A 12,488-nucleotide genomic window follows, 5' to 3' on the forward strand; every position below is an offset into this window, starting at 1 on the left:
CTGCCACGTCCTTTAAGGGAGAAGGTCAGCCTGCTCTCCCTCTCTGTCAGAGTGAGAAAATGGACGCAGCAACACCAGATATGGACCTAAAAATACAACCACAGACACTAATACACACACACACACACACACACACACACACACACACACACACACAGTGCTTCAATGCAGGTTGAAGGGTGAGGGGACTAGAGTCACAGAAAACACATACACACAGCACTGGTACACAGATCAATAGGGTGGTTTAGACATGTGCATGTCACTGTGAATTCTTCAGTATGTGATTTTGCTCTCTTGCATTGTGCTGCGTCGGTTAACTCATGCTTTCCTTCAAATAGCACATATTTTACCAAGTTGTCATGACATTGTGAAAGAGGACACAGTGTACCATTGCCCCAAGCTACAATAATTCCCTTATTGAATAATCCTTCAGTTTTTCAAATAAGACACTGGTATGAAATTTCCTTTCACAATAAGCATCAGGTTTGCCAAGACACCGCAAGTAGTAACAGTAACAGTGATAATCTGAAGGCTGAGTGGTTACACAGAGGCGGCAGAGTGAGTAAGATGAAAAATGTGATTACCCAGCCTAAAATGTAATTAAGGTTTTCCACCTTTGCACTTTGCCTTCCTTCTCGTCCTCTCTTCCTGTCCTAACAAATATTTGTCATAACCTCCCCACCCACGTGCATTCCCATTAGCCCCTCCCTCACACACTCGCTGGCTTCCCGTAAAGATGCTGCCTCACACACTTCCTCATTCCTGAAAAACCAATAAAGAACATTGATGTGGCAATGCTTAAGCTTCTGCTTGCTAGTATTGGCTTGAGGGGGGGTTTGATCAACGGTGACTGTGTGTTTGGAAAAGAGATACTTGGCAGTAATGTTGATACACTACATTTCTCAACCATGTTGTGGTGATTCTTTGATGATTTATGATTAATAATACTACTTGAAAGTGATGCAGGTGCAGTAAAGAGGTTTTATTGAGATACAGCCCAGTGTGTCATAATGTCCTTCACAATGAAAGGGAACACCCTCTGTGTTGTTGCCCTTTGCACAATGTCTTTACCTTTCAGATACTAAACATTTACAATATAAGCCCTGAAATCTCATTTGCCATGGTTTCACATGGTTCATATTTGATTCACAGACACATATCCTGGTTAAAATTTGCACTCACTATATAATTGGCATTCCTAGTAATCCCAGTAAAGCTGCACATTTGAAACTCCTTTTGTTTCCCTCTTTAAACACCTCATTTTCCAGCAGTGACGAAAATAATGCAATGAAGTTCCCGCTTATACACAATTGGTGAGCACAGGCTTTCCGGCTCCATTTGGGCTGATGGTAACTGCTGAGTAGGGAGAGCCTGTCAGTAGCCGCTGACCATCAATTATATAAAGCTCCCCTGACTGTACTCTCTGAACTTTCCGTTGGGCTGTTTGTTAATCAGTCATTAACAGCAGAGGAAACTGGGGATTATGCAGCCTGCAGTTTATTGTAATGAAGAACTCAAAAAGGTTCAAAAACAGGAACTGACCTTGACTCTTCCTGCTGGCTGTTTGTGTTTGTGTGTGTGTGTGTGTGTGTGTGTGTGTGTGTGTGTGTGTGTGTGTAGCTGTACAATTCTGCTTTCTCTGAGCCAACTCAAGTGGACAAAGCTTTCTGTGTGTGTGTGTTTGTAGCTGGAATGTACATGGAAGTTCCTACATGTTGAAATTGTCTGTCACAGTCTTGACTGTTACTGGATCCATTCACAACAGTAGACAGAATATTATCATCACACGGTGGTGAAAGAGCAGAGGGTGATAATTAACTACAAACCATGCAAATAGGCCAAGTGATATTAGCACTAAAAATATGAATATACACACACATGCACGCTGCACTGTCAGACAATGTTAACAGTGAATACCGCCACACATACACACATACATGCAGACGGTGATAATGAATGACAGATATAAAAGTCAAAAACCTTTATTCTGATATAAAGGTTGTGCTAAACATTATTATCAGCACTCAGTAGTGTCTCTTGTCAAATCACATAGCACATGAACACAGCATTCTAATCTGTCAGGGTGCAAGCAGAATACACATGCGGGAAAAGTGAGTGTAAATGTGAATTACAACCTTGCATAATCATTTAATAAATGTTTCACTTCAGGGTGACATGTCAGGGTCAGATAGAAAGAAAATGTATCATGACCAGAAGTCTGTAATATGCTGATTGATTTTTTTTTTGTGTGTTTTTAGAAATTTTAGGAACTAACAAATGACTTAGTTTTTTACTTGCGGATGTGACCTTGGATGTGGAAGGTCAAGGTTCAGAGAGTTTTGTAAGCTCATGTTTGTGTGTGTGCAATGAATAATAATAAATTCTTACAATTCAATTCCATTTGAACAAGACTAAGGTTGTGTCTGAAATCACTACTTATTTACTATATAGTGCACTATTTTTACCCTCCGCCATTTTATTTGTGTCCGAATGTGTAAAGTTCCCTCAAACATTCCACAATGGAACAAAAAAAGTGTCAATGGCATGTACACTACTGTCTACTAAAAATCTTGTGATGCAATGCACTGTATTTTAGTGGATGCAAAAATTACCACTGTGTGACTCTACAGTTGACACAAAGTGATGATGATTAGTGACGCTCAATTGCCTGCTAACTACAGAGTAAACCATTTAGTGTCTATTATATAGGGAGTATTGAAAGAGTGAATGAGGGAGTGATTTCGGACACAGCCTACAAGTCAGCCATGCAAGCAGCTCTGTGAGGCTGAGACACAGCAGTGCTTGTCAGCACGCTAACAGTGATATGTAATAACACAATAACATAGTCGTATTTAGCAGGTATAATCTTTACTTTATGTAGCATCTTAGTTTAGCGTGTTCACATTTGCTCATTACTGAGGCTGGTAAGAATGTGATTAATTTTGGAATATTTGTATCTGAACCTAATTAGAAAAGTTAAAATCAATCAATCAATCAATCAATTTTTATTTATATAGCGCCAAATCACAACAAAATTCATCTCAGGGCACTTTTCACATAGAGCAGGTCAAGACCGTACTCTTTAATTTACAGAGACCCAACAATTCCCCCATGAGCAAGCACTTGGCGACAGCGGTAAGGAAAAACTCCTCTTTAACGTGTAGAGAGGGAAAGAGGGAAAGGGGGAGGGGGGGCAGAATAACAACAATCATAACAATAACAATAACAGCAACAATAACAGCAGCAATAGCAGTAGCAATAGCCAGGGAAGGATGCCAACAGGACTGCGAAGGACCACGAAGGCTAGGCCTACAAAAAACTCCGGGGAAGAAGCCAAGTTAGTGACATGCATTGATGTTACATGAATGCATACAGATGGAGAGGAGGAGGAGGAGAGAGGAGCTCAGTGCATCATGGGAAGTCTCCCAGCAGTCTAGGCCTATAGCAGCATAACTAAGGGCTGATCCAAGGTGAGCCTGGTTGGCCCTAACTATAAGCTTTATCAAAAAGGAAAGTTTTAAGCCCACTTTTAAACATAGAGAGGGTGTCTGCACCCCGGACCGAATCTGGAAGATGGTTCCACAAGAGAGGAGTCTGATAGCTGAAGGCTCTGCCTCCCATTCTACTTTTAAAGACTGTAGGAACCACCAGTAAGCCTGCATTCTGGGAGCGCAGTGTTCTAGTGGGATAATATGGTACTATGAGCTCTTCAAGATATGATGGTGCCTGACCATTAAGGGCTTTGTAAGTTAGGAGAAGGATTTTAAATTCTATTCTAGATTTTACAGGAAGCCAATGTAGCCAAGCTAAAATGAGAGAAATGTGATCTCTTTTTTCTAGTTTTTGTTAGTACACGTGCAGCTGCATTCTGGACCAGCTGGAGAGTCTTTAGAGACTTGTTAGGGCAGCCTGATAATAATGAGTTGCAATAATCCAGCCTAGAAGCAACAAATTCATGGACTAGTTTTTCTGCATCTTTTTGGGATAGGATGTGCCTGATCTTTGCAATATTACGTAAGTGAAAAAAGGCAGTCTTTGAAATTTGATTTATGTGGGAGTTAAAGGACATATCCTGATCAAAGATAAGTCCCAGATTCCTTATGGTGGAGCTGGAGGCCTGGATAATGCCATCCAGAGTAGCTATATCATTAGATAATGTGTTTCTAAGGTGTTTAGGGTCAAGCACAATAACTTGCCTTCATGGAGGATTCATCATTAACATGTACAAACTGAAATCGGTCTGATAAATAGGATTTAAACCAGCTTAATGCAGTTCCTTTAATGCCACTTAAATGTTTCAGTCTCTGCAAAAGGATTTGATGGTCAATTGTGTCGAATGTGGCACTAAGATCTAATAGGACAAGTATGGAGACAAATCCTTTGTCTGATGCAGTTAGGAGGTCATTTGTGACTTTCACCAGTGCTGTCTCTGTGCTATGATGCGCTCTAAATCCTGACTGAAAATCCTCAAATAAACTATTGTTATGTAGAAAGTCACATAACTGATTAGAGACTGCTTTGTCAAGGATCTTAGAGAGAAATGGAAGGTTAGATATAGGTCTACAATTGGCTAAAATGCCTGAATCAAGAGTAGGCTTCTTAAGAAGAGTTTAATTACAGCTACTTTAAAAGACTGTGGTACATAGCCTGTTACTAAAGACAGATCAATCATATCTAGTAAAGAAGTGCTAATTAAGGGTAAGGCTTCCTTAAGCAACCTAGTTGGGATGGGGTCTAAGAGACAGGTTGATGGTTTAGCTGAATAAATCATTGAAGTTAGTTCAGAAAAGTCGACTGGAGAAAAACAGTCCAAATATATGTCAAGATTTACAGCTTCTAAGGTGCTTGTGTTTGGGGAGAAATTGGTGCCTGTTGAGGGCAAGAGGTCGTGAATTTTGCCTTTAATAGTTAGAATTTTATCATTAAAGAAGCTCATAAAGTCATTACTACTGAGAGCTATAGGAATACATGGATCAATAGAGTTATGACTCTTTGTCAGCCTGGCCAAAGTGCTGGAAAGGAACCTAGGGCTGTTTTTATTCTCTTCTATTAATGCTGAGTAATAGGCGGCTCTGGCATTACAGAGGGCCTTCCTATATGTTTTAAGACTATCTTGCCAGACTAAGCGAGATTCTTCCACTTTGGTGGAACGCCAAATCCTTTCCAATTTTCGCGATGTTTGCTTTAATTTGCGGGTTTGGGAGTTATACCATGGAGCTAACCTCTTATGTTTTATTATCTTCGTTTTTAAGGGGGTGATGGAGTCGAGTGTTATTCATAATGAGCCTGCAGCACTATCAACAAGATTATCAATTTGGGACGGACTAAAGTTAACATAAGAGTCCTCTGTAGTATTGAGACATGGCATTGAATTCAGTACTAATGGAATTGCTTCCTTAAATTTAGCTACAGCACTATCAGATAGACATCTAGTGAAGACATTTTTGTCTAATGGTGTGTAATCCAGTAATAGGAATTCAAAAGCTATTAAAAAATGATCTGATAAAATAGGATTTTGTGGAAAAATTATTAAATGTTCAATTTCAATCCCATAAATCAGAACAAGGTCAAGGGTGTGGTTAAGACAGTGAGTGGGATTATTTAGAAACTGAGAGAAGCCAATTGAGTCTAATAATGAGATAAACGCAGTGCTGAGACTATCATTATCGACGTCCACATGAATATTAAAATCACCTACTATAATTACTTTATCTGTACTAAGGACTAAGTTTGATAAAAACTCTGAGAATTTAGATAGGAATTCAGAGTATGGGCCAGGAGGACGGTACACTATAACTAATAGAACTGGCTGTAAAGTTTTCCAGGTTGGGTGAGAGAGGTTAAGAACAAGGCTTTCGAATGAGTTATAATTAAAGTTAGGTCTAGGGTTGATGATTAGGCTTGAGTTGAAAATGGCTGCAACTCCACCTCCTCGGCCAGTGTCTCGAGGAATATGAGTATTAATATGACTGGGGGGAGTGGATTCATTTAGGCTGACATATTCTTCATGACACAGCAAGGTTTCAGTTAGACAAAATAAATCAATATGATGATCTGAGTTTAAATCGTTTACTAATACGGCTTTAGATGACAGAGATCTAATGTTCAAGAGTCCACATTTAATTCTCTTATTTTGTTGTACTATTGCAGTAGTGGTTTTAATTTTTATTAGATTTTTATGAATTACTCCTCTTTTGTTTACTTTGGATTTAATTCATTTAAGTGGTCGGGGGACAGACACAGTCTCTGTGTGGTTTTGGGTGGGTAACTGCTCTAATGGAAGCGCAGAGAAGCATGTAGGACTGCAGCTCTGCCTCCTGGTCTCAACTCTGGGTTGTCATGGTTTTGGTCTACTAATAAACTCAGCCATATTTCTAGATATGAGAGCAGCTCCATCAAGAGTGGGATGTATGCCATCTCTCCTAATGTTGATGAAAATGATGAATGATGATGATAAAACATTAAAGGATTCCCTTAATATTTATATTATTACAATTCATCCTAAGGGGAACATGAATGTCTGAACCAAATGTCAATGGCAAACCATTCAATAGTTGTCAAGACATTTCACTAAAAAACTAAAATGTCAGCCTCATAGTGGCTCTACAGGAAAAGACTGATCATCTTGCAGCTAGCATGGCTAAAAACAATTGAATTTTTGTACAGGATATCTTTGTTTCAATTTAATTTTAACTGTCAATCACTTGATCAAGTGGGCAGCAGAGTGTTTGTTCTAAGCAAGGGAGATAGGCCTATTTTAGCACAGCTATGAGTGGGATGCCGGTAATTCTGCATTTTCCTGGACAGAAGGTAATAAAGGTAAGCTGACATCAGCTGTTGGCTTATTTCAACAATGTTCTCTGGAATTCAGAGAGGAAAGCCAACACTGATACCACAATAGGAAATTGGGAGTTGTGGTCTCAGTAGAGGATGTAAATGGCAAAGGTATACAATGAGAGCCAGGGGGGCACATGTTCCAGCCACTGACAGCGGTGCTTTTACTTCCAGCTATTCTTGTAAATAGGATGTGGTGGAAGTCAAAAGAACGAAGCATCGAGTGCTATGTGGCTAAAAACAACTGCCTAGCATGCTGCGTGTTTTCTTTGTGTCTCCCCATACAGAGACAGAGGATGAGTACACAAACACACATACACAGATATCCAAATCTTGCTTACGTCGTTGCTCCCTGCCTTCCTTTTTACAGAGCTGGAGCAGAAGAGAGCAGGGGGACTCTGACCCACTTCCATCCTGCCATGACCCACATCCTTACTCTTTTCCGTTGTCCTCTGCCCGTGCAACACACACTGTAATCCACACGCTCTCTACTCACACTGAAGAGAGAGAGGTCATTGGCTAGCTGGACCAGCGCTTGTGTAACTGGCTTATTACACCGCAAATGTTTTGTCTGGAGCTGGATTGTAAACGGTTCAAGCTGTATGCTGTGTAGAAGTGTTCCCCTAACATCACCATGTGAAATTAATCAAATGTAAAAAGGAAAAAAAAATCAGCATAATTTAATCTATCAGCGGGCTGTTAGATTCTAATGCCATTGTTCTCATTTGATACTGACAGTTGATTTAAACGTACAGGGAATAACACGCAGAGGTATTTTTGTTTAGCGGCTCCGGCAGTAAAACAGCTGGAGTGTTTCCTGTGGGAGATGTTGTGGTGCTGATAGCCCTCGCTGGCAATGACCCTTGTTTCTGTTTCATGACTCCTGGACACATAATGGAATTTATCACACTCGCAAGTCAGCACAAAAGATTTCTAATCTCGAAGAATGAATAAAAACAGGAGGTGGACAAAATAACAGGAAGACTTTATTTTGAATCAATGGTAACGTTTTAGTCTGTGTTGTATTGCTTTCAACTTTATGTCATTTATACATAGTATTATTGTGGGTTTTTTATGGTTTGACATTTAAATAGAAATAAAATCATTCAATTCATATCGATACAGAATGAGTTGCTGCATATACAGTAGGTCATAGAAAATGTATGACTAATGACATTATTACAGGGTTTTGTTTGCCTTCACAGTTTACACAGTTCACATTTGAAATCAGAGTTGTATACTGTCTGTGGAAAATCTTATGATAATGTTAAAATCAGGTTCAAAATGTGTTTGCATTAATATGTAAATGGTGTATGTGTCCTTCTTGCCCTGTTGAATCTCAAAGTATTGGCATGTCGCATATCTCACATGAACCCTGTTACCTCCTTTGCCTGGCGTGAACTCTGTAGATCTGCTGGTGGGTGTTTACTTCATGTGGAAGATGCCTTTGGCTTTACTGCCACCTAGTGTTAAGTCTGGCAAACTGCAAACTGCTACATTTTTATAAACATATTTTCTGTACATGAATGAAAAAAACACTAAACTAGTTCAAGCAACAAATAAGCATGTTATCAGTTAACAGTATGGGGGAAGACAGTGACAGAATGAAGATAACATAAAACTCATTTCTGTTCATTTGTTTCACTTTGTGTTCCTGCCTTTAGGTTGATGGTGCTCCACAGCTCGTGTTGTATGTGAAGCCTGGCAGATCACATGAGACAGGGAGTGTTCAGATGATGAGTGCATTGTCAAACACAGTCACTCCACCAATTACCCCCGCATCGTTGTATTCACTGTTCTTTGTCCTCAAAGTGTGACCGCAAACCTCGTTGAGAACCATTTCTCCTCCATGCCTGTATAGAGTTACAGGTGCATCATGATTACATGCAAACAAGACACATTTGTTATGATTATCAAGCAGTCTGTGTCTTTATATGATTCTTTTTTCATTTATGCCACAATCATGCTATATGTCTCTGTGTGTACTATACCTCACATAGGCTCCGAAAACTCCTATTTCATAACAAACAGAAGCAAGTGTGATTGGAAGGTCTTTCCTTAGCAGGATGTTTTGTTCTGTTCTGGGTCGGATCCTATCCATTAGAATATAGGCAGCTCTCCTTTTATCATTTTTAACCTCCTGTAGTAGTCTCACCATGTCCTCTTCAAAATAATTGTTCCCTGAAGTTAACAGAGACACAGTTTGTGAGGTCACGTGTAGTGTTTTTGCAACAATAACTAATACAGTGTTACATTGAGTGACTTGTAAAGATGAACTATAGAAAACTGTACCCCTGTTGCATACAGTATAAGTCATTTTGTGGGAATACCATCAAATGGACATCTTAAAGAACACCTAAGAGAATACCAACACACATCACGTGAGGGCATGCTGATGTCACCTTACCTCCTCCTTCTCTCTGAGGCTTCAGTACAAACTTATCCGGGTTGGCCAAAGCCATGGCCACTGTTCGGTCACCTTCTGGACCCTGGAGCCCAAAGAAGGGAAAACTTATTCATTCTAATTTTGTGACAAACCAGAGACAGGAACAGCACCAGCATTTCTCTCTCTCATTTCTCTGCTGCATAATTATTTGAGTGCAAATTAGAATTTTAAGATTTGAGCAAAGACAACATTTCAGAGAGCATATTTGATTGAGATTCTATTTTTAAGAGTATATAAATACCCCAAACTTAACATTGCAGCATTGTATCTCTTACACAAGGACACAGGGGACACAGTACACATTCCTGCTGAAACATTCATCCTATTCCACAAATTGACAGTTGGTGGCAGTAACATGCCATCAAATGCAGCAATGCCCTATCAAAGGCAGCAAAGAAGAAGACTGCAAGCTGACATACTCTGAACTACAACCATGGATGTATCATAAGAGGTGGATATGGTGCCACCGCTCAGCTTTGAAGCCAGTTTTTCACAGTGGTTACTTGCAGTATTGCAGTGAAAAATCCCCATGCGCCCCAAAAAGCATTTTGTGCGCCACACACCCCTGCCCTTATAATATATCCATGACTACAACCAGCAAGGAGAGGATCACGTGACCGACAGAGACAGTTGAAGGTGTTAGTGGGCTAGTTTTGTTTAGCTTTGCTAGCTTGTCTAGTAAGATAAACACTGAAGAAGCACAAAATATGACTGCCGCTGGAAAATGAAAAAAATCTTTGCAGCAAAGAGAAAAACAGTAAAGTTTGTTAATCAACCTGCTGCATTTCTTTATTCTTTCACCTCTGGTTTGGATGAAATGTGATTTGAACAATGCAAAACATTTACAAATGTTTAAACAGTTAGAAACAAACTAAACACTTATAGCAGCCAACCCCCCATAACACATTTTAGGATCCTTTAGCATTCATTACTTTCTCATTTCTGTATCACAATCCTAAAAACAGAATTTTCCTTCACTCTTTTTTAATGTGTGGATCTGTTGCCCAGCAAAAGACTTCCACCAGCTCTGATTCAAATGACTGTTCAGAGAAATATCAGATATGAATTCTTACTTAAATATGTCTGTTGTAAAATTTTAAATAAATGAACAGCAAACCCACAGTCAGTGTTATCTATAAGATAACCTATCGGCTTGCACAGTGTTTAGTTGGTAGTAAACAAGCTAGTAGATTAGCTTGCTAACAGAAGTGCTGGCTCAGCTATGCTTGTCGGTCATGTGATCCTCTCCTTGCAGGTTGTAGTTATCCATAAAGAGTCTCTCGATGCAATCATGGGGTTTGCTTATCATGTTTCCCCTGACCTCGCTCCTCCGACTTTGGGCCTGTAACCCAAAAATTGATCAAGGATGTTTCAGTCCCTTAAATAAGTCTTAGTGGAGACGAGGAGCAAAAGGCAGTACTCTAGGTCAAGGAAACAGCCAAACCTGCCAGTGGAAACAGGAATAACTAACAGCAGCTCTCATGTTATTCATGTTTATTCCTAAAATAACTTTGTCAAGATGTGTTTTTAACTTGAATTATGAATCTTAAAAAATACTCTTCGAACTTTGACTACTTTTACTTCATCAGGCTTTCCCAGTGCATCTTGGCTCCTTTGGAAAAAAAAAGGGTTGTGATTATTATCACTCCAAATCAGTAAAAGGAAAGACATACTGTTCCTGCAGCATTTCACAACTGAAATATAGATTTTATTTAGAGTACTTATATCTTATTTTATTGCCCGCTTACATCCGTTTTGTTCTTTTAGTAATAAACATATTTTACTTGCCTATTGGTGTTTTTTCTATTAGAGATATTCCATGATGACCAGATGTAGCAATAGATCTACAATCGGAGCAGCAATTATCAGATGTTTTTTCATTATAACTGTTATTTCCACAAATTACAGGACAGTTGGGATGCTGGGCATCATTAGTAATTGCCATCACCTAATATAAGATGCTGGATTGAGTGGGGATGTCTCATTCGGTATGTACAATTCCGCCATTGTCACATCTCTTTGCAGTTTTTTTTATGATGAAGAAAGTGTTTCAATCACATTTGTCAGTCCTCAAGGATACATACAGTGCATTTTGGTGAGAAACAACTATGACCTGTCCATCTCTGCAAGATAACAGGATTGAAACAACTGTGTAGTATGTGTCATTCTCTCACCATGTCTAGAGTGTAAAGGCCAGCGAATGTTGCTCTGATCTGCTCCACTACTTGGGGCTTGTCAGGGAAGAACTTCTCCAGAATTCCAGGTCTGGTGAGCACCTGCTGGACCTTCTTGGTTCCAGCCAGCTGAGTGCCGACATCTGGACATTTCACAGCCATAGAGCGCTCCATCAGAAGACGAGCCTCCCAATTCTACACGTACATGAATTCTGTTAGAAATTACTCACATCTGGAAATTTAACTTCTCCAGCCCCACTTCTGGATGAGCCTCTGTTCCACTAGTGCTCATTGCTCAGTATATTTTCTGATAGATAGTTTCTTGTATCATTCCTTCTGAAAAGATGAAATATGATCCTGGAGATCCATACTGGACAGAACATCTAATCATTTGAAAACTAAAACAATAATTTTGTTAGCATTCAAACTGTGCTTTTATAAGCACGTTTGGAGACCTTCTGACCCCATTTTGTTCAATTCAGCTTTAAAGCTGCTCTAATCAACATATATATTTGTATTAATTATGAATTAAAATAAGCAACTGTGTTTGCCCTATCAGCTGTATAAGGTGATAATATGTGAATGTATATGGCTTGTTTCGGCTTCCCCCGAGATGCCAAAAAATTTGTTAGTGCAGCTTTAAAGTAATACAAATATTAGGGAATATCATATTTTACCTGTTCAGTGTAGTTGTCTGGTATGTAGCCATAGCGGTAGTACACAACAGCTACCTCAAGCCCATCTCTGCAGAGTTACAGTTTGACAGTGTTAAAACCTGCCAGAAATGTCTTCAATACAATTAAAGGAACATACATATCATGGCTTGATCAGAATAACAGACAAACTAAAACATGTCAAAACATGTGACCAGTCACATTTGATAATAAAATGTTTGTAACAAGTGAAAGTTAAAGAAACTGTTGCACATTTTGGAAATGCACTAAATGAGAAGAGCTCAATTTCAGTCTCATATCAGTGCATTAACTAGCGAGCCAGAGCCAAGAGGTGGTTAGCAGTAAAAAAAAAAAAAACTG

General features: G+C 39.3%; 1 protein-coding gene across 4 annotated transcripts in view; it reads right to left on the reverse strand.

Annotated features, from left to right (window-relative positions):
• Window positions 1–7,807: 7,807 nt before the first annotated feature.
• Window positions 7,808–12,488, reverse strand: part of LOC137184067 (glutathione synthetase-like) — a 40,920-nt gene continuing 36,239 nt past the window's right edge. For all 4 annotated transcript variants that reach the window (XM_067591394.1, XM_067591392.1, XM_067591393.1 and 1 more), the window contains 5 exons: window positions 12,132–12,198; window positions 11,455–11,649; window positions 9,242–9,323; window positions 8,826–9,015; window positions 7,808–8,687 (listed from right to left, as the gene is read on the reverse strand). In XM_067591394.1, the coding sequence (XP_067447495.1) occupies window positions 8,564–8,687; window positions 8,826–9,015; window positions 9,242–9,323; window positions 11,455–11,649; window positions 12,132–12,198 (658 nt within the window). In that variant the 3' untranslated portion in view covers window positions 7,808–8,563. The remainder of the gene's footprint in view (window positions 8,688–8,825; window positions 9,016–9,241; window positions 9,324–11,454; window positions 11,650–12,131; window positions 12,199–12,488) is intronic.

The sequence above is a fragment of the Thunnus thynnus genome, chromosome 6 (assembly GCF_963924715.1).
Source record: "Thunnus thynnus chromosome 6, fThuThy2.1, whole genome shotgun sequence".
Lineage (NCBI taxonomy): Eukaryota > Metazoa > Chordata > Actinopteri > Scombriformes > Scombridae > Thunnus > Thunnus thynnus.